The sequence below is a fragment of the Euleptes europaea genome, chromosome 19 (assembly GCF_029931775.1).
Source record: "Euleptes europaea isolate rEulEur1 chromosome 19, rEulEur1.hap1, whole genome shotgun sequence".
NCBI lineage: Eukaryota > Metazoa > Chordata > Lepidosauria > Squamata > Sphaerodactylidae > Euleptes > Euleptes europaea.
Window position 1 is genome coordinate 15,577,013 of NC_079330.1, and position 26,801 is coordinate 15,603,813.

The window sequence follows — 26,801 nt, forward strand, 5'->3', positions numbered from 1 at the left end:
CATTTTACACTCCGGCCAATTCAGGAGGAGGAGCTGGAGTCGGCCCACAGAGATGACACGCGCTTGCCAACCAGAGAAGGACCAGGAAGGCAAAGGTGAGTGATTAGCAAGAACAGTACCATGTCCCAAGGAGGGGGGGATGGACGATTTTTCCTTCCTCTTAAAGACAACCTGTGAAAATATAAGGAACACGGAAGTCTTCTACACACACACACACACACACACATCCCCGGCCAGACAGCTCTTGATGGTTTCCAGGGAAACACGCCTCCCCACCCCCCCACCGCAATGTCTCCTCCTGTAGATGAAACAGGATCAGACATGCTGCAGAGCACAGCTCCTGAGCCCAGACTTTTCACTTTGTGGCCACCGGCAGTCACCAGGCTCCAGAGAATGCCAAGGGCTGTCATGATTCTGTGTCAGAGCCAGAGCTGCTCTCCCGGCTGATTTCGATTTGAAGCGACGGGAGGTTATCTAGGCGGCTTTTCTTCTGGCGGGACTGTTCCTTCTCTTTGATCAGGGCCCCCCAGGCCCGCTGGAGTTCTGAGTCGTCGTCCTCAGGAGACACGGCTGACTTTTCTGCTTTATCAGGGGCCTTCTCCGGCGTCTTGGATGCTGATCCTAAGCGTGTCCATAGGTTTGCTGATAAGGTAACAAAAGGAGAGAAGTTTGAACATGAACTGTAGACAAGGAATGCTCTTGGGAAACCATCAATCCACAGGTGATGCACATTTCCTACACTGGCATTTTACTATCCCGATACCTTCTGAACACTCGGGGTTGAAGGAGCAGTTCGAGGATTACTCTGCTTCATAGAACACCTCCTGCTTTTCAGCAATTTTATCTTGCCTCTCTGCATTTAGATGTCAGGCATGTCCCCTTTGAGGCACTCCGCAATGTTGCCTCATTTACGTAGCTTAGAGCTGTAGGAACAGAGACGCGTAATCCATGCAAAGAACAAAGCTGCCCCAATCCCCCAGGAAAACTACAGGGTTTGCTTTTCCTTCCTAGACCAGACCTGCACTAAGTTGCCTTTAGCATTTACAAATGGGAAACAGGTAGATATCAATACCCAGAGTTGGTATCTCAGAAGAGCCACATTCTTATTCAAGACAGACTGTGGAATTTATGATCCTCTTTCAGCCACACAGTGGTTCCCAGCATACATCCGACAGGAACATCTGCACTAATTGATAACCTGAAGCTCCATCTGGACAAAACTAAGGCGTTGGTCAGTCAATAATGCTGTTAATCGGGTAGCAAGGATGCTGCCCATCCTAGCTGAGCTCACCCTCTTCCCATAAGATCTGGGTCTGTGTGCAGTTCTGGGGGCCTCACTTCAAAAAGGATGTGGACAGAGTCAAGCGGGTGCAGAGGAGAGAAACGAGGATGATCAGAGACCTGGAGACCAAGCCTTATGAGGAAAGGCTGAGGGAGTTGGGAATGTTTAGTCTGGAGGAGGTTGAAGGGGGACATGATTGCTCTCCTTAAGGATCTGAAGGGCTGTCATTTAGAGGAGAGCAGGGAGCTGTTCCTCTTGGCAGAGGATAGGACACACAATAATGGGTTTACATTGCAGGAGGATAGGTACCAGCTGGATATTAGGAACAAATTTTTCACTAAGAGTAGTTTGACAGTGGAATCAGCTGCCTAGGGAGGTGATGAGCTCTCCCTCACTGGCAGTCTTTAAGCAGAAGCTGGACAAGCACTTGTCAGGGATGCTGTAGGCTGATCCTGCATTGAGCAGAGGGTTGGACTAGACGGCCCCTTTCAACTCTATGATTCTAATTATCCATGCTATGAACATATCCACGACAGAATATTGTCGAAGGCTTTCACGGTCAGAGTTCATTGGTTCTTGTAGGTTATCCGGGCTGTGTAACCTACAAGAACCAATATCCACGTCAGGTTACTGTAACATGTTCTACATGGGACTACCTTTGAAGACTGTTCAGGAGCTTCAGTCGGTTCAGAACAAAGTGGGGAGGAGCGTTGACTGGAGTCAACCACTGGGAACATCTCTCCTCAGCATAATTCAAAAGTGTTGGTTTTTTAAGGCCCTGAACAGGCTGAGATTGGGGAACTTAAAGGAACAGCCTCTTCCCATGTGGTCCTACCTGGCAGTTATACTCTTCTGCTGTTCTGTTCGCCTTGAGAGTTGACATAAGGAAGCTACCAGAGACCGGGCCTTCTCTAATGTGGTATCTCACATATCAAACTTTCCTTTTAATCATTTGCCTGGCAAACTTACCAAGTTTTAGGCATTAGAAGAAAACTGTTTATTTAACTGCTCAGGCATTCTGTAGGATTGTTTATAGCTGGTTTTAATCACCTTTTTTAAAATAACCTTCTCTGTCTTGTTCTAACTGTAAAGTGGTTTCATTATACCTTAAGTATTTATTGCTCTTTGTTACTCTCATATTTCATGGGTTTCAGTTTGGTAGGACACTTGTTTTTATGCTGTAATTTGTATCATCAGGCTGTGCTGTTAAGTGGTGTTGCTTCTTTTATTGTTTTACATTGTCGGAAGCTATCTTAGGTTTGGGCTGCAAAATGGGAGACAAAAATATTTTCCAGTAAACAAATTTCGGAGACCTCACGCACTGCCAATGCTACAAAAGAGAATGGAAACAAGTCAGAAGTGGAAAAGGCCCCAAGCTCATTCTGCAGTGTGACTGTTGCTTTAAATGCTTGCATATTTGTGTGACTAGTAGGTATGAGCCTCGCTCTGGGGCAGAATTGCTCTGGCATAGGCAATGATGTAATGGTCAGAATGCTGGACAGGGAAGACCTGGGTTTGAATCCTGCTCATGCCATGAAGCTCACTGAGGGGGCTTGGGCCAGCAACTCTCTTTCAGCCTAACCTACCTTGCAGGGTTCTTTGTGATAATCCCTGGTCAGCTCTTAGAGAAATCAGCGATCCGAAGCAGACTGCTTTTCACAGCTTCCTTCTGACAGTAGATTACAAGCAACACTTTGCAAACTGTAATTTTATATCTCTTTCCCACTCAAAGATCTCTGATTAGCACTTCAGCCAAACTACGGAAGGGAAAGGCCAGGCCGTCGGACTTACCTAGTGTACAATACAGTCAGGCTTATTTGTGTCCAGATTTCCCAACTGACCACTGCCAACCACCGTCTCACAGTGCCACAACAAATCTCAACGCCACAACTCATGAACATATGCTACATGATATTGCTATCAATGGATGGTTTTGTGATCCGCCGGATTTTCTGGGTGTTCACCGGCAGCCTTGGACAATAAGCGCCATCTAGAGGCAGAGGAAAGACAGCCCAAAAGCAACGCTCCAGTTTTTGGCCGCTTGGGACTGACCTGATTTTTTCTCCCTGGTGTCCGAGTACAGGCCCTTCACATCTTGCTTGGGTATGCCTAACCGGCTGTGCACGTCGGAGATGGGCTCGCGATGAGAAACGGAGGTGCTGCTGGGCTGCTTGGCTTCGGGAGAGTGGGGTCTCTTGCCAAGCCTCTGCCGAACATCTGGAAACAATGGCGATGCACTGCATTTAATTTTTTTAATATCCAATCTTCACCCCACCTCCCCAACCCCTACCCATTTCAAGCACCCCTAACTAAACAACTAACGTTTGCATGCAGCCAGTAACGAGCAGCCACAGACTTTTACCAAAGAGTCACACGGACGGGGTAGAAGAGTGTTGTTGGGTTGAGGTGGGGCGGTGGCCTAAAGACAATGGGTGGACAGAAGAGATGACCCAGGATTGGTTCATCTCAGTCTCCTCTTCTGACATATGTTCCAGCCATGGCCATGAACCCTCCAACTTAATAGCAGGACCCTGAGATACCACATGTTTAGCCTAGAGAGGAGACAACTGATATGATAACCATCTTCAAATATTTGAAGGGCTGTCATATAGAGGATGGTGCGGAGTTGTTTTCTGTCGCCCCATAAGGTCGGACCAGTACTAAGAGGTTGAAATTAAATCAAAAGAGTTTCTGTGCGGTTCTTTTGGGTCAAGGAGGCAGGAGTGTCAGTGTGGTCCTTTCCTTCTCTTTTCTTGTCTGTTAACCAGAGCTGATCAAGACCCCCCCCCCAAAAGCCTTCTCAGCTGTTCCAGAACCAATGGGTTGAAATTAAATCAAAAGAGTTTCCGTCTAAACATTAGGAAGAACTTCCTAACAGTTAGAGTGGATCCTCAGTGGAACTGGCTTCCTCGGGAGGTGGTAAGCTCTCATTCCGTGGAGGTTTTTAAGCAGAGGCTAGATGGTTCTGTCAGCAATGCTGATTCTATGACCGTAGGCAGATCAAGAGAGGGAGGGCAGGAAGGTTCGCATCAGTGTTTGGCTCTTTCTTGCATACCCAGGATAGTGCCGATCGCCACTTTGATGTCAGGAAGCAATTTTCCTCCAGAGATTGACCAGGGATCCTGGAGGGTGGGGTTTTTTGCCATCTACTGGGTATGGAGTAGGGGTCACTGGGAGTGTGTGGGGGGAGGTAGTTAGTTGTGAATTTCCTGCATTGTGCAGGGGGTTGGATTAGATCAGGGCTTCTTAAACTTTTTCCACTCGCAACCTCTTTTCGCCCGAGAAATTTTTACGCAACCCCGAGTGATATAGGTATATAAAATAGGTATACAAATCAAACATTTACTAATAAATCTTAAATAAATTTATTTTGAAACAATTCTTTGGTATACATATAATATTACCATTTATTAAATGCGAAAGCAAATTTGCATACTAATTTGCATACTGCTGCCAAATTTTTCGCCACCCCCACATTCAGTTACATGTCCCCCATATGGGGTCGCAACCCACAATTTAAGAAGCTTTGGACTAGATCAGGGGTGTCCAATCTTTGGCTTCCCTGGGCCACATTGGAAGAAGAAGAATTGTCTTGGGCCACACATAAAATACACTAATGATAGCTGATTCATAATGTTTTAAGTAAGTTTACGATTCTGTAATAGACCGCATTCATAGCCGTCCAGGGCCGCAGTTTGGACAAGCCCGGACAAGATGACCCTGTTGGTCCCTCCCAACCCTGATTCTATGATTCTATGTTCAGAAGCCTTCCCCTCCTCCCTAAGCACTGATATATCAAAATGGCTAATCGGGGGGGGGGGGGCGGGGGGGCGGAATACACTGCCTGCTGCTTCCCTGGATCTCTTGAAAGAAGCACAAAAAGATCCAAAGCAATAATACTGTTGTGGCATTTAGGCAACAGACACACACTCCTACTTCAGAGTGTGAATGTTTATTCATGTAGCACTTTACATCAACCATACATTAATTCTTACAGATTCTTCCCCCACACACACGGAAACTCAAAAGAAAGCAAGTCCAGTTAGTCAAAATACCTGATTTCACCGAGCTGGGCGGCGGCAGCTGCTTCCCGGTACTTCCGTGCCGTTTCTCCTCTAATAATAATCGAACGTCGGCAACTTTCTCTGAAGGTCCTTTGTTTCCAATCCGGTTTTTCACATTGCTGGATGTTACACTGTCTGCTCTCATCGAATTCCTATAGTGAAATAAAATTATAATCCCAAGTAGGATGTCCGTTAGCCTCTCGCAAGGGGGGCAGGCGGGTGGGTGAGAATACTATGAGCACAAGAAAAAAGAGGTGTTTCTTTGACCAAGACAGAAAAAAAAACACAGGATACTGTGGGGTGAATCCTAAACAGCTGCAGAAAAAGGGGAACTTTTCACCGGTTGCCACTAAAGGACCAACCCCAACCCCTCCTGCCCCTGGATGTTCATGACTTATACAGACACAGCAGGCCACTCTGCAATGGGGTAGGTGCAGAAATTTGCTGCTGTAAGCACTATTCCACAAATGCTAGACAAGACCCATCCTGTTGCTCTTTATTAAAATTTGCACTCTGCCAATGATGTGTTTATGACATTAAGAGGTGCATGCAGAATGGCCAAAAAACAACTCATCAACAGACAGACTCCTCATGCCTGAGAACAGGCAATCTCAGCTGTCCTCAACTTTCCCACACCACCACCAAGAAAGCCTTCAGAGTCTCTGCTCCAATATAACTGAAGTTTCCACATCTGAGAAGGCTTTGGAGGTCTTGATCAGCCCTGGTTGTCTGAAGTTTCCACATAGAATCATAGAGTTGGAAGGGACCACCAGGGTCATCTAGTCCAACCTCCTGCACAATGCAGGAAATTCACAACTACCTCCCCCCTCACACCCCCAGTGACCCTTACTCCATGCCCAGAAGAAGGCCAAGATGCCCTCCCTCTCATCATCTGCTTAAGGTCATAAAATCAGCATTCCTGACAGATGGCCATCTAGCCTCTGCTTAAAAACCTCCAGGGAAAGAGAGCTTACCACCTCCCAAGGAAGCCTGTTCCACTGAGGGACCGCTCTGTTAGAAAATTCTTCCTAATGTCTAGAAGAAACTCTTTTGATTTAATTTCAACCTGTTGGTTCTGGGACATCTGAGAAGGCTTTGGGGAGGGGGTCTTGATAATCCCTGGTTGTCAGACAAGAAAAGAGAAGTAAAGGACCGCACTGACACTCCTGCCTCCTTGACCCAAAAGGGAGCAGGCTAGACATTTGAGCCCCCTGATGAAACAGCTGCCACAGAGAAAAGTGCCGGACCTTAACCTGGGAGGTAGGATGGTCAAATCAACAGAATTCTTACATGGAAATGATATGGAAGAATTCAAAAAAACTTGGGCAAAGGCCATCACATATTGGGATAAACTGGCAAAAATGGACTTTACTATTTTAGTTAGTGAGTTATAGAAACAAGTTTACTTACTTTTCTATTATTACTATTAAAATTTTCAAAACTGTTTAGACACTTCTGCAGAAGTCAGGTGATGGGTCACTTTTTAAGGTGGGTGTAGGTCAAAAGGGTATTTTTGCTTTGTTGAATTTTATAACTTTGTATAATTATAATTGATACTCTTTTGTATTTTATTTTTATTTTTTGTTATTATTGTATTTGTTTATTTTGTTTTATATTATAAAAATAAAAAAAATTACAATTAAAAAAAAAAACCTGGGAGGTGACTGCCAGGCAAGACAGACTGGAGGGCATCAGACTCACCTAATGCTTTTCAACTGAGACTCCACTGCATCTGCATACATGGTCATTTTCATGGTTTTCTTGGGGGAGGGAGTAGAGATCATCTTCAGCTCGAGGTCGTAGTCCATTTCATCCGAGTCCGATTCACTGGCGCTGGACCGCCGGGCTGCGCTCCGCTCTCGGGCCTGCTTGAAAGCCTGCAACTCGTCTTTGTATTCGACAACTACTCTGTCGTCTTCGTCCATATCCTGGTCATCATTGTCGTCTTCCTCCTCTTCCTCCTCCTCTTCCTCGATGGGTTCCTCGGGAACATTTACTAAACCTGCAGGGCAGAAAGAAGAAGAGTTGGTTTTAATATGCCGACTTCCTCTACCACTTAAGGAAGAATCAAACCAGCTTACAATCACCTTCCCTTCCCCTCCCCACAACAGACACCCTGAGGTAGGTGGGGCTGAGAGAGCTCTAAGAGCACTGTGACTTGCCCAAGGTCACCCAGCTTGCTTCATGTGGAGGAGTGGGGAAACAAATCCAGTTCACCAGATTCCTATGTATATAGGAAGACAGAATATATACAGTTACCTGAGTGGCGATGTTTGTAAGGCGGAGTCAAGCCAACGTCGTCCCCAATGAGAGTCCTTTTCTTAATCACGTCGCGGTGGAGCCGGCGTGAATGGTACCTCCGCTTCCTGAGATGATGCGAGAATAAGGGGACACGGCCGTCACTCACAGCATCGCCAAGGACGAGGCGGCAGAAGGCACCGCCTGCCCACACCCTTCAACAGGAGGTTGGGCAAAGCCTTAAGTGGCTTCAGATATGTAGCAAGCAGAAGGGTAACTCAGGCTCTCCCCTGATCCCTCCCCTCCACAAATCAAAGAAACAGAGGCACACGGATACCTCTGCATCAAGGTGCTCATTCTGTCCAGACAAGGGAGAACCGGGGGATAAGCCTGCCTGCCCCATCATTGCCGGGGCACTGTAACAGAGTCATTTCCACATCCCCTCACACCACTGCCGCATCTCAAGCAAAGGCACTCACTGGCATGGACTAAAATAGCTCTGAGTCCTATTGCCAGCATGTACACACCATGGCTTCAAACCTGCCAGGATTCCATTTGACCTAGATCGCAGGAGCTCAAAGTGTCGTTTTTTTTAAAAAATAATAAGCTTAAAAAAATAAAAACCTTTCAGTCTTACAAACATAAAACTGCAATTTCCTTAAAAAAGGTAAAGGTCCCCTGTGCAAGCACGAGGTCATTCCTGACCCATGGGGTGACGTCACATCCTGACGTTTACTAGGCAGACTTTGTTTATGGGGTGGTTTGCCAGTACAATTTCCTTACAGTAACACAAAACAGATCTAAGAAAACCTAGAAATGACGCTCCGTGTTAAATGTATGGGGAGCATAAGAAAATGTATGCAGCATAAGAAAAAGAAGAGTTGGCTTTTATATGCCAACTTTCTCTGCCACTTAAGGGAGAATCAAACTGGTTTACAATCACCTTCCCTTCCCCTCCCCATAACAGACACCCTGTGAGGTAGGTGAGGCTGAGAGAGCTCTTAATAGAACTGTAACTTGCCCAAGGTCACCCAGCTGGCTTTGTGCATAGGAGTGGGGAAACAAATCCAGCCTCTGCCGCTCATGTGGAGGAGTGGGGAATCAAACCCGGTTCTCCAGATCAGACTCCACCACTCCAAACCACCGCTCTTAACCACTACACCACACTGGCTCTATAAGGACCGAGAATGTGTGCTGTGCGATGTGGGAGGCCTCTGCCATGAACTCACTAGGCGGTCTTAATCAAGCCACTCTTGCCCAGTCTCAGGCCAAGCTGAGGCCAAGCTCAAGAAGCTTCTCTCAGCATTCAACGAAATAACAAAGCAGTGGAGTGGGCAGTTTCATTTAGGCCATGAGGATGCTTTGAAGCCACCACTGGCTTGGGAGGGAGGGGGAAGACAGCCCAAACTCTTAAAATCAAAAGGGGTCCCAGAAGAAGAGAATCGGCTCAACAGTCTGGCTAAGAGAGCAGGCGCCCCCATTTGCCACCACCACTCACCATGAGTTGCTCAAGATTCCTTTCATGCCGCCATAATTGGGGTTCCCGTATTTCATGTAATACTGGCTCCTCCTGGCAGCTCCAAGCTCCTTCTTGTCATCTGCAGAAGCAATACAACAGCCAAGAAGTTGAAGCTCTCCTTGCAGGAAGGGTCAAAAAGAACACACCCAGTCCACAAAGGATGGCTGCTGCTCTTTGCTCACAAGGAGCTGAATGTCAATGGGGCATAACCAACTGGGAGCAACCTGACCTGCACCTGCGGAGGGAAGGAAGCCCACAAGCCATGAGGTCACTGCAAATATTATCAACCTGCGCGGAGGCTAAAGGAGGAAAAAAAGTATGCAATTCCCTCTCATTGACAAGGGGCCAAAACACAGAGCTGAGCCAACTTCATTCCAAATAGCTGCCTGGCTTTCCCTGCTGCTGTCTGTGCTGTTTCTAGCTGACCCCGATGAGAAGTGACCAATGCTGGTGAAAGGGATGCCCTGTTCTTGCAGTGAAGAAGAAGAAGAGTTGGTTTTTTATATGCCAACTTTCTCTACCATTTAAGGAAGAATCAAGCCAGCTTGCAATCACCTTCCCTTCCCCACAACAGACACCCTGTGAGGTAGATGGGGCTGAGAGCGCTGTGACTAGCCCGAGGTCACCCAGCTGGCTTTGTGTGTAGGAGCGGGGAAACAAATCCAGTTCCCCAGATTAGTGTCTGCCACTCATGTGGAGGAGTGGGGAATCAAACTCGGTTATCCAGATCAGAGTCCTCCCCTCCAAACCACCGCTCTTAACCACTACACCATGCTGGCCAGCCTATTCTGTTCAGCAGACCATAAGGGCAACATCCTCTCTCACAAGTACCATTCCATCAAAGAAAGCCCTTCCCATAAGAGAGGTTGCAGACTGTGCTCTAACGCAAAATCCTAAAAAAAGAAACCCTGTGCCTAAATTAGAAGAAGAGTTGGTTTTTATATGCCGACTTTCTCTACCACTTAAGGCAGAATCAAACTGGCTTACAATTGCCTTCCCCTCCCTGCAACAAACACCCTGTGACATAGGTGGGGCTGAGAGAATGTGACTGGCCCAAGGTCACTCAGCTGACTTCATGTGTAGGACTATTTACATGGCTTTTGGGTTTGTTTTTTTTAACTTTTCACGGCCAGGCAAATTTGTTGAGAAATTTGTGGGCCAGGCAACAGTTGAGAAAACGAGAGCCGAAAGTTGTGCGCACGACAAACTTAGCCTGTTAACTGGACGCTTGGGTTCCGGCCACAGATGGCTTATTCTTTACCTTGCGTCGCAAACCTCATGAAGAGTTTGTTTCCTTTGGCCAGCTTGCCAGCCGGGCGAAGGTCATTGCGCAGGAGGGAGTCTTCTTCCGCCTGGGAGAGCGTGTCCAGCTACGGAAAGAACGTCTTTCAAGGCTCAGTGCTGCAGCCGGCGTTTAGGGCCGCCGCCCTAAAAGAGGTATCGGCTCCAGCTCAAGGAGCGGTGCAGCGGCGCAAACTGGCCTGCTGTCAATTCAGCAAACCTCAGCCGCTCCTGCTCTGGACTCTTACAGGACAATCCTAAGCAGAGTGTATCTGAAGAAGTGAGCTGTGGCCAGAGGCAGATCTACTGTGAAACTAACGAAGCTTAAACTTCAGGTCCCCTAATCCTGAAGGGGCCCGCTGAAGCAACTTTTTTTTAAAATGAGTGAATTTCTCAACAAAATCGATGGGAGTTTTTTTAGTGATAGAATCGTAAGCCAACGGGTTGAAGTACATGATATTGACCTTAGAATATGCTCTAATACCCATTTCACATGGCCTCAAAATGTCCTTGTAATTGGTCAAATTTCAAAAAATTTCTAGGGGGCTTGCAGCACCCGAACCACTAGCTGTAAGGGCTCGATGAGCTCCCGAGAATCTATTCATAGCCTACATTTTGGCAGCTGGATCCTCGAATCCTTCACTGGTGTATGGCTTAATAGTTCTATAGTTTTATTTAATCAGTGTACGGCCCATTTTCAAGGACTCCACCCCACCACCCTGTTCTCAGCCATTTGGGCCTCGAGGTCCTTGCAAGGGCAGCAAGGCCCTTTGGACCCTGTTGGATGTTGCCCTGTTGTTGCTGGTTGTGAAGGGCCCCCCAAAACAGTTCAAACTTCAGGGCCCAGAAATGTAGGTCCGCCACTGGCTGTGACTCACAAAAGCTCACACCCTACCAGGAATTTTGTTAGTCTTTAAGGTGCTGCTGGACTCTTGCTCTTATCTACAGTGACAGTGACAGACTAACACAGCAGCACCTTGTGATCTAAAGCCTAAGCAGAGTTACCCTCCTCTACATCCAAGGGCTTAGAAAGCTGCAACTTTGCTCAGGACTTCACTGTGAGATGGGCAGAGATGGCCCAACAAGGTTGAGAGGAGATGCCATCAGCGGGTTCGGTCGGCATGAGCAGACTGCCAGCTGGGCAAGGTCCGAGTCAGGTAATAACAGTGACAGGAACGCAGGACCACGGTCCGCCATTGGGTGTCAAATGTCAAGCACAATCCAGCATTCCCAAAAAAGCTTTAATTAAAGTACGGAAAAGTTACCAAATACAGGGGCGTACGGGCATCCAAAGTTCAAGCCCAGACTGATATTGGGGAGGGGCCGTGGCTCAGTTTGTAGAGCATCTGCTTGGCAATGCAGAAGGTCCCAGGTTCAATCCCCGGCATCTCCAGTTAAAGGGAATAGGAAGGTAGGTGATGTGAAAGACCCCCACCTGAGACCCTGGAGAGCCGCTGTTGGTCTGAGTAGACGATACTGACTTTGATGGACCGAGGGTCTGATTCAGTATAAGGCAGCTTCATGTGTTCATGTACTGTTTCATTTATATTTATCGTTCTTTAGGGGAACGCAGAGATACATATGTGGGTTCCCAAGAGGTTTCCCCATTCATGCACGCATTCATGCATCAGACAGGGCATTCGGTGGACACAAAAAGAGTAAATATTCTCTGAGGATCAGACAAAACTAACAGCAGCAATTAAGAAACTGAGTAGAGTATCAAATGGCTCTGGCTACCGTGCATATAAACAATTTTGTTATAACACCGAAGTTAACTTTGTTCTTTAGACAGGGAGATTTCTTCCCGGTGGCCGTCCTCCCAAACATTACTTGCTTCTCCTGAGGAACAACGTTTCACCCTATAGAACGTATACAGCTTTCCCCGTGAATACATGCCAAAACTTATAATCTTTGTATGATAAACTCAGGCCTCACCTCTGTGTCACTTGGATGGTCGTCCTCCACCTCCCCTTCTTCCGTCTCATCATCTGAGCTCTCCTCTTGGTTCTCTAAACAGGAAGCAAAAAGATGTTTAATTTTCAAGCTTCCCCTTAAGCCTGGCTTTTTTAAAATCAAACTCAGCTGCTCGCGTTTATTTTTTGGTATCTGAATTCCCTTGCATCGAGATTTTAGTAGCAACGGGTTATTGCAAATGCTCACCACAGTAAAATTAGCAGCATGCATATATTATTTTACAGCCCCAAAACTGTAGATCCATCGCACAAGAAAGTCATGGGATTCAGAAACATACAGTGCAGTCGTAAGCAGAGTTGCTCCTTTCTAAGGCCACTGACTTCAGTGGACGTAGAAGCATGTACCTCTGCTTAGAATGGCACTGTTCATCTTTTTGAATGGCCCCTGGAAATCTTTTTTTTAAGTCAGACTGGCCTTTGACTGCTATATATACTACTTAGAGATGTAGTTATCTGAAACTCTTTTATTGAGCCTATTGTTGTTCCCTGCCTTGTTAAACATTTTTTCCTAAAAAAGTACGCAGTGGATGAAGTCCTGCTCTGTGATCTAGAACCAACTAATATATTATATTCCAGCTTTTCTATTCAGCCCAAGCATGGCCACAAGGCCAAGCAAACAAACAACACACAGTGTTACAATGCAGAAACGTGTATGTTCCAAATGTATCAACAGCCAATACATTAAATACCCACCACCACCACCCCAAAAAAAATCAATACGTGTTGAACTGAAAGAATAAGCCCTTCAGGAAAAGGGTTGATGAAAGAACAGTGTTACAAAAGCCTTATGGAAGGCTACTATGACCTCCAAACAAGATGTCGCTTCCACAGAACAGGGGCAGCAACTGATAAAGGCTAGAAACAGACTGAAGCTGAATGTGCTACACTGGAGAGTAGGGGAGAGCCATACTGAGAAGGGGAACTGCTTTGAGGATTGTAATTGTTCATAATGAAATGACTTCATCAAAACTATAATCAACAGGGTAGTGGTATGAAAAGGTATGGAACCTTTTAATTTTAGATATGATATCCTACAACTTAAAGTAGCATTAACTTACCTTACTCTACAAACTTTTTAACTAGATGGCGGCCTTTTCTAGGAATATGTGGAGAAGAGGGCATCACAAAGTAAACAATGCCCACAAAACTATCGCATGATTTACATTTATTTACTGCTCAGTGAATACATAAGGGCCCCGTGGCGCAGCGTGGTAAGCTGCAGTATTGCAGTCCAAGCTCTGCTCATGACCTGAGGTCGATCCCAAAGGAAGTTGGTTTCAGCTAGCTGGCTCAAGGTTGGCTCAGCCTTCCATCCTTCTGAGGTCAGTAAATTGAGTCCCCAGCTTGCTGGGGGTAAAGTATAGATGACTGGGGAAGGCACTGGCAAACCAACCCGTAAACAAAGTCTGCCTAGTAAATGTCAGGATGTGACATCACCCCATGGGTCAGGAATGACCCAGTGCTTACATAGGGGACTACCTTTAAGTGAATACAGCAAATGCTATGATTTCTGTAAAAAGGGTTAATGTACCAAGTACTGGAACACAGCTCAACTGTACTAGTATGTTTAACCTGCTGCTGTTGAATTTGTATTTCGTTGCTGTTGTTATTATAAGCTAAACGTAAAATAAAGAGTTATAAAAAAAACCTATAATCAACAAGCATCCTGCCACATGGCTGGAGCAGACAAGAGGCTACAGCTGCAACAAAACTAGCACTCCAGATCCCTGAGCACAGGGACAGGTAGAAACAAGATCAAAGGGAGGAACACTAGAAGAAGAAAAAGAAGAGTTGGTTTTTCTATGCCGACTTTCTCTAACACTTAAGGGAGAATCAAACCGGCTTACAATCACCTTCCCTTCCCCTCCCCACAATAGACACCCTGTGAGGTAGGTGAGGCTGAGAGAGAGTGACTAGCCCAAGGTCACCCAGCTGGCTTAGTGTGGAGGAGTGGGGAATCAAACCCAGTTCTCCAGATCAGACTCCACCACTCCAAACCACCGCTCTTAACCACTACACCACGCTGGCTGTCACTAGCAACAACAGCAACCACAACGGAAAGTATTCTCAAGGCACAGCTTTGGTTTCTAATATTAAGAAAGACACCTTTGGGAATGGTCCATCAATCAGTAGCAGAGCTCAAACTGTGCTCACCAAAGGCCATAGGTTCCAATTCCCTGCCCCACCTTCAATGGGTGACTGAACCAAAGACAGACCAAGTGCTCGGCAATTGGACTCTACAGCTTCCATTTATATCCTGCCTTTTCTCCAAACGGAAACATGAGAACGCAGCTCACGTGTCTGGCATGTTTACCTTTCTTGTTCTTTTCTCCTGCTTTCTTGCTCTTTTCTTGGGGCTTTATCTTCTCTTCCTCGGGCATCGCGCTCATGTTGATGAGAGCTCGTGTTGCTGTCACTTCATCGAGCCAGACGACATTGCCTTGAAGGGAAAGCAGAGATCCGGTTGGCTGCACAGCTAATGACACCAGTTCAACTTACAGGTGAGAAGAATACCACCGAGACAGAAAAACAAATATCAAGGCAAAAAAAGGAGTAGTTTTTTCCCATCTTAATCATACAGTTTTGCCCCTTGCTACAAGAGGGCTATTCTACCCATCTCACTGATGGAAAACTGAGTTTGAGAAAGAGTGACTTGGCTAAGGCCACTTGGTGAATCTATGGGAGGGATCATCCCAAACTGACTCCAGTTCTTTAGCTGCTGGACAGCAGTAGCTCTCCCTCCCTTCAACCAGGCATAGCTTCTGGGGTCCTTGTATTGTGGCACACCACGCTGGAAAGGGCTGTGATTGCTCACTGGAACATAACAAGCAAGCCAGCACATGAAAGGAACCATCAAGAAAGACACCTCAACGCCTTTCCCACTGAATTAATGCTAACAACAATCTGCGCAGTGTACACTTGATTTAATACATGTATTCAGTACGTCTCATGTTACATTCAACACACGTACAGTTAAATGTGTGATACAAACCCCACATTTATTCAGGTACCGGGTCCTGTTTTCAATTGCAAAGCGAATATGTTTTGGCGTTTTCTTAACAAACAGATGTACATAGGTTCATTGTAACACGTGAACATGGCTGGTGTGCTCACCCAGAACGGGAAGAAAAGGAGACAGTAACTGATCTGACCCAAAGCCACAAAAGGACGCCTGTGGGTTATGAGCCCCAAAGGTACGTACTTACATGACGAGTCGTCCAACCACTCAATATGAGCAGGGGGGTACTCTTTGAAATAAGCAAAGATATCCTGAGTGCTCATTTCATCTACACCGCAAACGTGTAAGGTGTCTAGTCGCACTTTTGGAATGGCTGCAAAAAAACAACAACCCAACAACAAAAATCCCAAATCTGGTTTAGGCATCAGTAACAGGTTGGATTAAAACAAAAACAAAAAAGCATCCGTACATACCCAAGAACATTTGAAAAAGTAAAGAACGTAGAAGAAAAGCATCACGAGATGGTGGTAAAGAGGCATTTACTTCCCCATTACACCTCCCACAATCCATTTTCAATGTGCAGATCCGAAGCGCAAGAGCACAGCGTAAAACACCGAAGGACAAGAATAACCAACATCTCAGATTTAAACATCAAATAGACTTGGAGGAACCAATCCAGGCTTTTTAATTACATAATTTGTACTTTATTTATACCTACAACAATGAACTGTTCTTGGAGAAGGTCTTTAGAGAGCAAAGGCTTGTAAAATGTTCTCTGGTTAACAGCCCCTTCTCTTTAATATAAAGATTCTGGCTACATCGCCTAATAGGGAAGTCCAAAGAGGACAAAATGATCTTCCAGTTGAGGCTACTCCTGGAAGAGCAAGCTGACCACCTGCTCTTTCACCTAAGTTGTTCATGGGCTACCAAGAGGTGACCTACAAATTTTGGAAGGCATTCAGATCTCTGAGGGGCAAATGGATAATCCCCTCTTCCCCAGAAATGTGCTCTGACAGCAAGCGAAAGAGATTTTAAAGTGTTTACCCCATACTGAGCGTAAAATCCCGAATTTCTCCCACAAGCCCTTTAAAATGTAGCACACAGCAGAATTCGAAACTAACATTAAAGTGCTAATGGCCATCAGGCATAAAGGTCTCACTGAATGTATGCCTGAGATCTATGTACTGTATGCATAAAGCAGACTAAGTTCTGTGTGTGTGAAGTGCCGCCAAGTCGCAGCCAACTTATGGCGACCCCTTTTGGGGGTTTTCATGGCAAGAGACTAACAGAGGTGGTTTGCCAGTGCCTTCCTCTGCACAGCAACCCTGGTATTCCTTGGTGGTCTCCCATCCAAATACTAACCAGGGCCAACCCTGCTTAGCTTCTGAGATCTGACAAGATCAGGCTAGCCTGGGCCACCCAGGTCAGGGCAGCCTAAGTTCTAGAGATGTTTTTTTTTTTTACTTGTTCCTACCCCTGTCTGTCACCTTAGATCCGCTCAGAGCCTTCACCTGGTTGAGGCCTCTCTTTGAACTATCCAGCCACAACATGGGCCTGCTTTTTTTTTTTTGACAGCTCCAGTATTATGAAATGTCTTCCTCAAGGAGGTTTCAGAACAGCCCCTGTGCTATCTGACTGCCATAAGAAGTACTTCTTACGGTTCTTTTTAAGCAGACATTTTGCAGCTTATTTCATAAAGAGGATTTTTTTTGAGGGACAGTTGTATAACAGATAAAAGGAAGTATTTCTTCACAGAATGCATGAATTGTGGAACTCCCTGCCCCAGGATGTGGTGATGGCTGCCAAATTGGGAAGGCTTTAAGAAGGCAGCAGACATGCTCATGGAGGAGAGGGCTATTCATGGCTACTAGTTAAAATGGATACTAGTCATGATGCATACCTATTCTTTCCAGGATCAGAGGAGCATGCCTATTATATTGGGTGCTGTGGAACACAGGCAGGATAGTGCTGCTGCAGTCGTCTTGTTTGTGGGCTTCCTAGAGGCACCTGGCTGGCCTCTGTGTGAACAGACTGCTGGACCTGATGGGTGGCGGGGCGACTACAACCTTTCTTATGTTATGTTCCTATCTGTATCTGCATTTTCCTTGTCTTTTTTATTTTGTCTCTTACTTGTTTTGTTTTTCATAAGTCACCTTGAGCCACTGTGGTTGATGTGATAGGCAGCATATAAATATTTTAATAAATTAACCAACTGGGGGGGGGGGCAATTTGATGATAATGTTATGTGTTGGGGGGAGGGTGATAGTTGAGTAAAAGTCAAGAACCACCGAGTTAAACTGCTTGGTAAAAGCAAGCAACAGGCAGATTTTCATACCTTTCTTCATCATGTCACGGTCTAACGCCACATTTCTTTGGGCAAGATTCACCTCGGCTCGAAAATGGAAGCGTTTTGCTCTTTGCTCCTTCTTCTCAATTGCTTCCTACAAAAAGAAACAGTACCAAAAGGAGAATACGTGAACTTGCTGTGCACAAACTGGACATTACAGCAGCTTGCAGGGAGCATAGAAAGCATGTAAGAAAATTAAACTAATGCTTTGTGATATATATTTTTAACAGCAGGGTAAAGGATTGCGACACACAAGAGCAACCATGCAGTTTAACAGAACTAGCAGCTTCCTACCTTCCCCCAAGTCACTAGGTAACCAGGAAAATTCTGAATCTCGCTTTTTAATTGGGGTGATGAAATTCAAGGCTAGCATTAAGCAAACCCTGCGGAGAAGTAAAAACCCAGAGCTGATTTTGTTGTAGCCAGAAGTGACTAAATGAACCGCTAGAAACAGGAAAATAAACGATTAGAAAAGATGCAGGGGTCTGAAAAAACGTTTTGGGCCATGAGCGCTCTCTAGCTAGGTCTCCTGATCAGAGGACTCCTCTCATAAAATGCTTTAAGACGAACTTGCAGCTTTTATTCTAAGGAAGCCCAGCAGCATACCACTCCAATGCTCAATGAGTCTCAGCGACTTGCTTCTTTTCTATCCCAAAACTCCTCATCTTTCTAAACAAGTGTTTGAGGGGTTGTACAGTCTTAGAAGTCTGTATCGTTCAAAAGAAAAAGTTGCCAAGAGTTCCTGCCTTAACCACTAGCCTGACAATCTAGTCTTAACATTTAGAAAGAAACAACACGGACAGCTAGACAGAAGTCCAGACTGCTGCTCAACCGTCAGTTCTGTGGGTAGTCTTGGCGAAGTTGCACTCTCCTCTCACCATATGCAAAATGGGTACCCCTCACAGGATTCTTGTGAGGATTGAAAAGGGCTGTAAAGAGGGTTGCAGATATTTAAAAAAACCACAAAGCCCCACTGACACACTTAAAAGCTTTTTGGATATCTGGACACTTTTAGTAGGCTCACAGCCACTCCACCTACAATAACCAACAGTTAAATTTGAAACATCATTAAAAGAGCAAAGAAACAACCCCTCCCCAAAGCCTGTAACTTAAGGCTTTACAGATCAATAAAAAACTTCAATTAAAAATCAAAACTTCTGCTTGATTTGCGTACACCACATTTAGCTCTTCTTGTGCTACTGTCACGATTCAGACCAAAAGCACCTGGAAGATCCAAACCCTATTTAAACTTCCAGCAACTGTTACTTAGTGGGATAGTTTCAAGTCAGACGAAGCGAGCTTTGAATCTTGAAAGCTTATACCCTAAAACGTTTGGGTCTCTAAGATACTACTGGACTCAAATCTGTTAGTGGGATAGGAAGCAGTTTTCTTGCCTCAACAAGCTCTAGGATTCTGCAGCATTTAAATTACGTACCTATGGATGGCCAGCCATAAATGTAAGCTTCCTTGGTCAGATTATGGGAACTGCATTATGAGAGCACAGGTTATTGCCACCACTACCCTTATGCATCTACAAACTAAAGGAAGTTCACCCTACCAAACATAGGCTGTCCTTTTGGCTGACTCAGATTGGTTGGTTTTGCATGGAAATTTCAGGGCTATCTAAAGGAATTTCCTGCACTTGTTTCTTTGGCCCTGGCAAACGTGCACTTCCAGACACAGGACTCTACTATCTTGGCAAAGTACTTTTTTTGGTAGTCTGAAAATAAAATTTGGCTACAAATCCACAGAAAGACACTGCGTTCAGTTCCTCCACAAACCTGCTTCAATGAAGCATCGCAACATACATCTGACACAAAAAGGAAACCATGATAGCACAGGGGCACGATGTACCTTTTATCAATTACTCTTTTAAAAATTCAGTTGCAGAAAAGAAAACACACGGTGACAAAATTGGCTGCTTTCTATATTTCAAAGTTGTACAGAAAGCCCAAGACTACTAAACACAATAAATACCTTCGAAGTGACATCTATGCCAGTGATAAAACTCCCAGCTTTGTTTTCATATCTTCTGCTCGTATCCTTTTAAAAAAATCAAAATAGATTATAACAAGGCTAGCAAGTTATGTTCTTTTTATAGTTTCCCATGCTAACAACAGGAGTTATAAACACACAGTGTGCAAGACTAGACTAAAGCCTGTGCAATTATCTGTTAGGTAAGAAAACTTTAGAATTGCAAAGGATGTAAGATGGGAGATTGTTCATCATTCTGGAGTGCCCCCCTCAACTATTGCACACAGAAACCTACTCCTTTGCCACAAATCCTTCTCCCTCCTTTTCACTATCATTCATTCTTTGGGGCCTTTCTCATGATCTACTCACACTATCACTTCTGTTCTTTGTTGTCCTACAGTAGTTTTTTGCTGGATGAGAAAGGTGTGGAAAAAAGGTCTCCAACACATGCCCAGTTTCCATTTGTCCTGCCACTCTTACCTTGTATATATTTTAAGTTGAATCCTCAAAATGTTTACAGCCCACTAGCATAATCATAAACAACACCCCTCTCCTAAGGTCTGGTTCCTCAACCATCAAGGGACGCCTTACACGTGTGAATGACCTATCCCCATCTTGTCTGCCTGTCTTCCTGAATTAGGGTTGCCAGTTCCCTATTTGCCACTGGCGGGAGGTTTTTGGGGCAGAGCATGAGGAAGGCAGGGTTTGGGGAAGGGAAGGACTTCAACGCCGTAGAGTCCAATGGCCAAAGTAGCCATTTTCTCCAGGTGAATTGATCTCTATCAGCTGGAGGTCAGTTGTAATAGCAGGAGATCTCCAGCTAGGGTTGCCAAGGCCCTCTTCGCCACCAGCGAGGTTTTTGGGGCGGAGCCTGAGGAGGGCGGGATTTGGGGAGGAACTTCAATGCCATAGAGTCCAATTGCCAAAACAGCCATTTTCTCCAGGTGAACTGATCTCTATCGGCTGGAGATCAGTTGTAATAACCGGAGATCTCCAGCTAGTACCTGAAGGTTGGCACCCCTATCCTGAATGGAGCAGACACATCCGCTGCCCTTCCTGTGGAGGCTCGCCAAAGTCCGCACCTTTTAGGAAGACATTTTTCCTTTTCTTTACTGAAGGCAATTCCCATTCGAGGGTGGGCGGGCGTGCCAGTGTGTGGCCGAGGAAGAAAAGGCATTTCCAAGCAGCGACAGTCGGAACAGAGTTTTGTCTCTCTCCAGCCCGCCAGGCCTGTCCCCGTCCTCCACCCGCGGGGACTCTGCCTACTTTTACGCTGTGGGTAGCCGTGTTAGTCTGTCTGCAGTAGTAGAAAAGAGCAAGAGTCCAGTTGCACTTTAAAGACTAACAAAAATATTTTCTGGCAGGGTGTGAGCTTTTGTGAGCCACAGCTCACTTCTTCAGATACAGCTAGAATGTGAATCCATCTGTCTTTAAGTGGAGGAGAGTGAATTCAGACAAGCATTAGTATGTAAACGTTAACAGACTCTTCTGCATACCACACCTAATCCCATCACGCCTGCTATTCACACTGACATACTGTTAACATTTACATACGAATGCTTGTCTGAATTCACTCTCCTCCACTTAAAGTCAGATGGATTCACATTCTAGCTGTATCTGAAGAAGTGAGCTGCGGCTCACGAAAGCTCATAACCCTGCCAGAAAATATTTTCCTTAGTCTTTAAGGTGCTACTGGACTCTTGCCCTTTTCTACCACTGCAGACAGACTAACACGGCTACCCACTGTGAATTATCTTCATGGAAGGCACATTTAGCCGTACAGAATGGAAATCCATCAACCTTGGGACAGATGGATCCACATTCTAGCTGTATCTGAAAACGTGAGCTGTGGCTCACGAAAGCTCATAACCCTACCAGAAAATATTTTTCTTAGTCTTTAAGGTGCTACTGGACTCTTGCCCTTTTCTAGTACTTTTGCGCTCTGCACCTGCTCAGAGGCACTTTCGCCCAGCCTGACTTGTGGCGTCGCCCAGGTGGCTTTCCCACGCCTGAAGCCCTCGAGGAGCGAGCCCAAAAGAGGCGCGGGGAGTGTGTGTGGGGGAGGGGGAGCCCCTCCCTTCTCCTTCAGTTACCGGCAGCAGCTCCCTCAGCGAGCGCCGCACCGGCACTTGGCCCGCGGCGGCATCCAGGGCCGAGGAGGACGCGTCGGGCGGCGGCGGCGGCGGCGGGGCCGGCGGGGCGGCCGCAACCTGCAGCTCGCCTTCCTCCACCTCCATGGGCTCCGGCTCGGCCGCCTTGACCGAGATGCGGAGACCCCGGACGGCCGCCATCGCCTCGCCAGGAGAGGAGCGGGGGACGGCCGGAAACCGGAAGCGCTGGACCGGAAGTGGAGGCGCTAGAGTCGGAGGGTCAGAGCGTCGCCGGAAGAGACCCGCTCCCCCGGGCAGAGGGTCGCTTTTTTCCCCCAAGGCGGCGCAGGCGAGGAGCGCGCTTGAACACACGTGAAGCTTGAACACACGTGAAGCTGCCTTCTGCTGAATCAGACCCCCGGTCCATCAAAGCCAGTATTGTCTACTCAGACTGGCAGCAGCTCTGCAGGGTCTCAGGCTGAGGTCTTTCACATCACCTACCCCCTGGTCCTTTTAACTGGAGAGGCTAGGGATTGAACCTGGGGCCTTCTGCATGCCAAGCGGAGGCTCTACCACTGAGCCATGGCCCCTCTCCATGGCTCTCCAGGGTCTCAGGCAGGGGTCTTTCCCATCACCTACCTGCCTAGACCCTTTAGCTGGAGATGCCAGGGATCAAACCTGGGACCTTCTGCATGCCAAGCAGAGGCTCTACCACTGAGCCATTGCCTGTCCCCATGAAGGTGCCTTATACTGAATCAGACTCTTAGTCCATCAAAGTCAGTACTATCTACTCTGATGGCAGCGGCTCTCCAAGGTCTCAAGCAGAGGACTTTTACATCACCTACTTGCCTGGTCCCTTTAACTGGAGATGCCGGGGATTGAACCTGGGACCTTCTGCATGCCAAGTGGATGCTCTACCAACTGAGCCACGGCTCTCAGGCAGGAGTCTTTCCCATCACCTGCCTGCGTGGTCCCTTTAACTGGAGATGCCAGGGATTGAACCTGGGACCTTCTGCATGCCAGGCAGATGCTCTGCCACTGAGCCACAGACCCTCCCCAAACATAAACACAATATAACATCAAGATCAGTATTGTCTACGCAGACCGGCAGCGGCTGTCCAGGGTCTCAGGCAGAGGTCTTTCACATCACCTATTCGCCTAGTCCCTTTAACTGGAGACGCCTGGGATCGAACCTGGGACCTTCTGCATGCCAAGCAGAGGCTCTACCACTGAGCCACTGCCCTTCCCCATTAGTAGTTCTACCTGATTTGGTCACACGTGGGCTCGGAGTCGGCATGCCGACAAGAAGGGAGAGGTCCTTCCCTTGATGGAGGAAGAGACACGGACGCGCATTGGGCTGTGGGAAAAGGGCGCAGTGGGTCGCCCAGCAACCAAAGCCTTAGCTGGTTCCACTGGGTAGCCAAGGAAATGAATGGGCAATGCTGTTAGATGTGTTCTATTTTTGGTCAAATGGCCGCAAAATAAAGATTGATTGATTGGGCGATGCTGCGAAAAGCAAAAGCCCCGGGCAGAGGCTTCAAGAAATGTGCGGACCTCTTTGGTCTTTTAGAGGAAAGAGACTTAAGTTGACAAATTAAAAAGCATAAAGTTTAGAATTGAATATAGATAAAAGAAATATTCAGAGTATGGAAAGTACAATTGTATAATGACTAATAGAGGATGTGATGGAGAACTTAAAAATGATAAGGGCACGAGTCCAGTAGCACCTTAAAGACTAACAAAAATATTTTCTGGTGGGATATGAGCTTTCGTGAGCCACAGCTCACTTCTTCAGATACCTACTGGACTCTTGCCCTTTTCTACTACTGCAGACAGACTAACACGGCTACCCACTGTGAATTATCTTAAAAATGATAAAGTAATGTCTTCTTGGGGCAAACGAAGGATGCCTATATGTAATGTTCGAAACCACTAGGACACAGATATCAAGTATTATTAATATTTACCCCTCCTTTTCCCTAATTTTCTTTCTGTACCCTTATAAGAAAAATAAAATAATTATTAAAAAAAGAAATGTGTGGATTGCCACCACCGTTCAGGATATGGATGGAAAAGTAAAAGCCCTGCACAGAGGCTAAAAGAATTGTGCACATCGCTGCCATTGTTCAGGATATGGATGAAAAAGCAAAAGCAAGAAATGTGTGGATTGCCGCTGTTCGGGATATAGATGAAAAAGCAAAAGCCCTGGGCAGAAGCTGCAAGAAATGTGTGGATTGCCCCTGCCGTTCAGGATATGGATAAAAAAGCAAAAACCCTGCACAGAGGCTAAAAGAAATGTGCAGACCACTGCCGCTGTTCGGGATATGGATGAAAAAGCAAAAACCCTGGGCAGAGGCTGCAAGAAATGTGCGGATCGCTGCCACCGTTCGGGATATGGATGAAAAAAACAAAAGCTGCATCTGATAATCAGAGGCCATCTCACTTTCACTGGGCATTTTCTGGACTCTGTTTAACCGGAAAATGTGGGCAAAATGCGTGGGAAGAGCGAGGCGACCTCTGACATATTCAAAACAAACCCCCGAAGTAGTGGGGGGAGTGACCGCAAGGGAAACAGCCATGCATAAAAGTCTGCTGTCTACCTGTGTGCCTGCTTCTGCTTCCTATAATATCTTCACAAATGTACATCATTTTGTAATTGGAAAGATTATTGCAAACACACAGGGCTGCTTCCACACCGAGAATTATCTGTGCCTTGACTTCCAAACTGGAGCACTTTTTGTGTTGTGTTTCCAGGTTTCCCCCCCTTCCTCAATATGCTGTTTCCCAAGCCTGCTTTACTCTGACTGCAGGCTTGGGAAACAGCTGAAGCTCATTAGCACACCATCTGCAAGGAATGGTGCACATTTTCCTGCTGACATCCGCACCATTTTCCCAACGACAACCACACCATTTTCCTGCCATCATGGCCTTGTGGATGTCATTTCCCCAGCATTTTCCCTTGCCACTGGAGCATTTTTTGCAGGGTTTTTGAAAAAGGTAATGGTTATAATGCTATAACACTCTATTGCCACTTATTATTTCAATTGCTGTAATAATTGTTACAGAGTTATAGCACATGCAAGAAGAACAAAAAAGGAACGGCAAGTCACCGTGACAGCTGTGATGACCACGGCATCAAGAACCAAAGCAGAGTCACTGTAGAACATACATGGAAGTGAAAAGTCAGAAAAGATAGAGGAACATGTGCATAAAACTTGCACATGTGAAAACTCCATTGCCAACGTGCATGCCTCTGCATTTGCAGTGGTGACATAAGCAATATCGAGAATCCTTGCCAAGCAGCCATTATTATTGTGTCCTCTATTCCTTTAAAGATAGCTCTGGATTCCCCACCGTTTTCGAAGAGAGGGTATGACAAGCAGGGAATTGCTCCAAGCCGCAGATGGTCCACTTGTTGATACTGTGCTTTATATCCTTGGCTCCTTTCCTGGTTTCTGAGCTCTGGGCTAGGAAATGTTTGTCTCCGTTCATCACTGCCCGCCCCACTGAAATGTTTTCAGTGATATTTTGAGAGAGGGAAAGGCCGGCAGGCCCCGGCCAGTGGAAATGTCACCTCCTCATTTAACTCCTAACTGCGGGTCATTTGGCATTTCAAGCTGCGAGCTGGTTTGTCTTTGCTGATGAGCCTTTAAGGATGTTTAGCCCATTAAGTTCCATGCGGCCACAGCTGGCCCTCAGCTCCTTGCCCTGACATTTTCCTGCCCTCTGCCAGAGAAACACTTTAAGGCTGTGTGTTCCCCACTCGCACTCCCCCACCCCACACAGATTTCTTCAGTGTACCTTTTCCCTTTCAGATTGCAAAGAATCTGTGATTGAATCTGCCGTAGCAAAATAAAAGTCCAACAGCGCCTTCAAGAATGACAGCATTTATTTCAACGTGAGCTTTCCTGAGTCCTCCCTTTCAGGATTTCCTCTGTCTGGAAGAGCAAGCCCCCTGTTCTCTCTCTGTCTGTTGGACCTCCTCCATGGCCTCTCTGAAATCCTCCTGCCGCCCCCATGCACATTGTTCAGCAGAGAGCCTGCTTTGGGGGCACCCCAAGTACCCCAGCCTTTTCTGTTTATTCTACTAGCCAGATGCTCCTTCTGTAACCTATTGCCTTGCCAATAACCCACCAGCGTGGTGTAGTGGTTAAGAGCAGCGGACTCTAAGCTGGAGAATTGGGTTTGATTCCCCACTCCTCCACATGAGCAGCGGATGCTAATCTGGTGAGCTGAATTTGTTTCCCCACTCCTCTACATGAAGCCAGCTGGGTGACCTTGGGCTAGTCACAGTTCTCATAGAGCTCTCTCAGCCCCACCTACCGCACAGGGTGTCTGTTGTGGGGAGGGGGAAGAGAAGTTGATTGTAAGCCGGTTTGAGTCTTCCTTAAGTGGTAGAGAAAGTCGGCATATAAAAACCAACTCTTCTTCTTCATGTATTGAATTGCTACCTGGGGTTGGGTGGTACAGAGTTTCTCAGCATTACTCAGTCCTTCTGGGGTCTCCATCAGGAGGGCTCTTCCAGACTCAATTCCTGTGTGAGAGGTGAGAACCATACTGAGCACGATCCTCCTGGCCATGGAAACCTCAAAGGATAGCTTTTCACATCTGTGCAACTGGTCAGGCGGTTCCAAGTCACAACAAGAATCCCGTTTGAGGGCTCACAGACATGAACTCCAAGAGCCAGGAATAGCTGCTGGCCCCTCCCTCGCCTGACCTGGATTAGAGGAAACCAATATCCCTCCTGATGAAAAAGCCATTTGTGCAACCATGTACCAATGTGTGTCAATTCTTTTTGGGGGGGGTATGAGTGAGTTAATTAAAAGGTATTGCATAGCACAAAGTATCCTCCAGGATGGTTAAATGGGACCTCCATGTGAACTGGGTTTGATTCCCCACTCCTCCACATGAGTGGCGGAGGCTAATCTGGAGAACCGGGTTTGATTCCCCACTCCTCCACATGAAGCCAGCTAGGTGACCTTGGACTAGTCACAGTTCTCTACGAACTCTCTCAGCCCCACCTACCTCAGAAGGTGTCTGTTGTGGGGAGAGGAAGGGAAGGAGATTGTAAGCC

General features: G+C 46.5%; 1 protein-coding gene across 1 annotated transcript; it reads right to left on the reverse strand.

Moving 5' to 3' along the window:
* Positions 1-304: 304 nt before the first annotated feature.
* NCBP3 (nuclear cap binding subunit 3) lies at positions 305-21,928 on the reverse strand. The gene is made up of 13 exons (XM_056864874.1): positions 21,731-21,928; positions 19,641-19,706; positions 17,652-17,757; positions 15,564-15,689; positions 14,672-14,797; positions 12,320-12,393; positions 10,365-10,473; positions 9,083-9,182; positions 7,606-7,712; positions 7,048-7,348; positions 5,338-5,498; positions 3,335-3,499; positions 305-642 (listed from the first exon to the last, which is right to left on the reverse strand). Exons 1-13 carry the CDS (start codon positions 21,926-21,928, stop codon positions 407-409), a joined length of 1,875 nt encoding a protein of 624 aa, XP_056720852.1. The 3' UTR covers positions 305-406.
* Between the last annotated feature and the right edge of the window lie 4,873 nt (positions 21,929-26,801).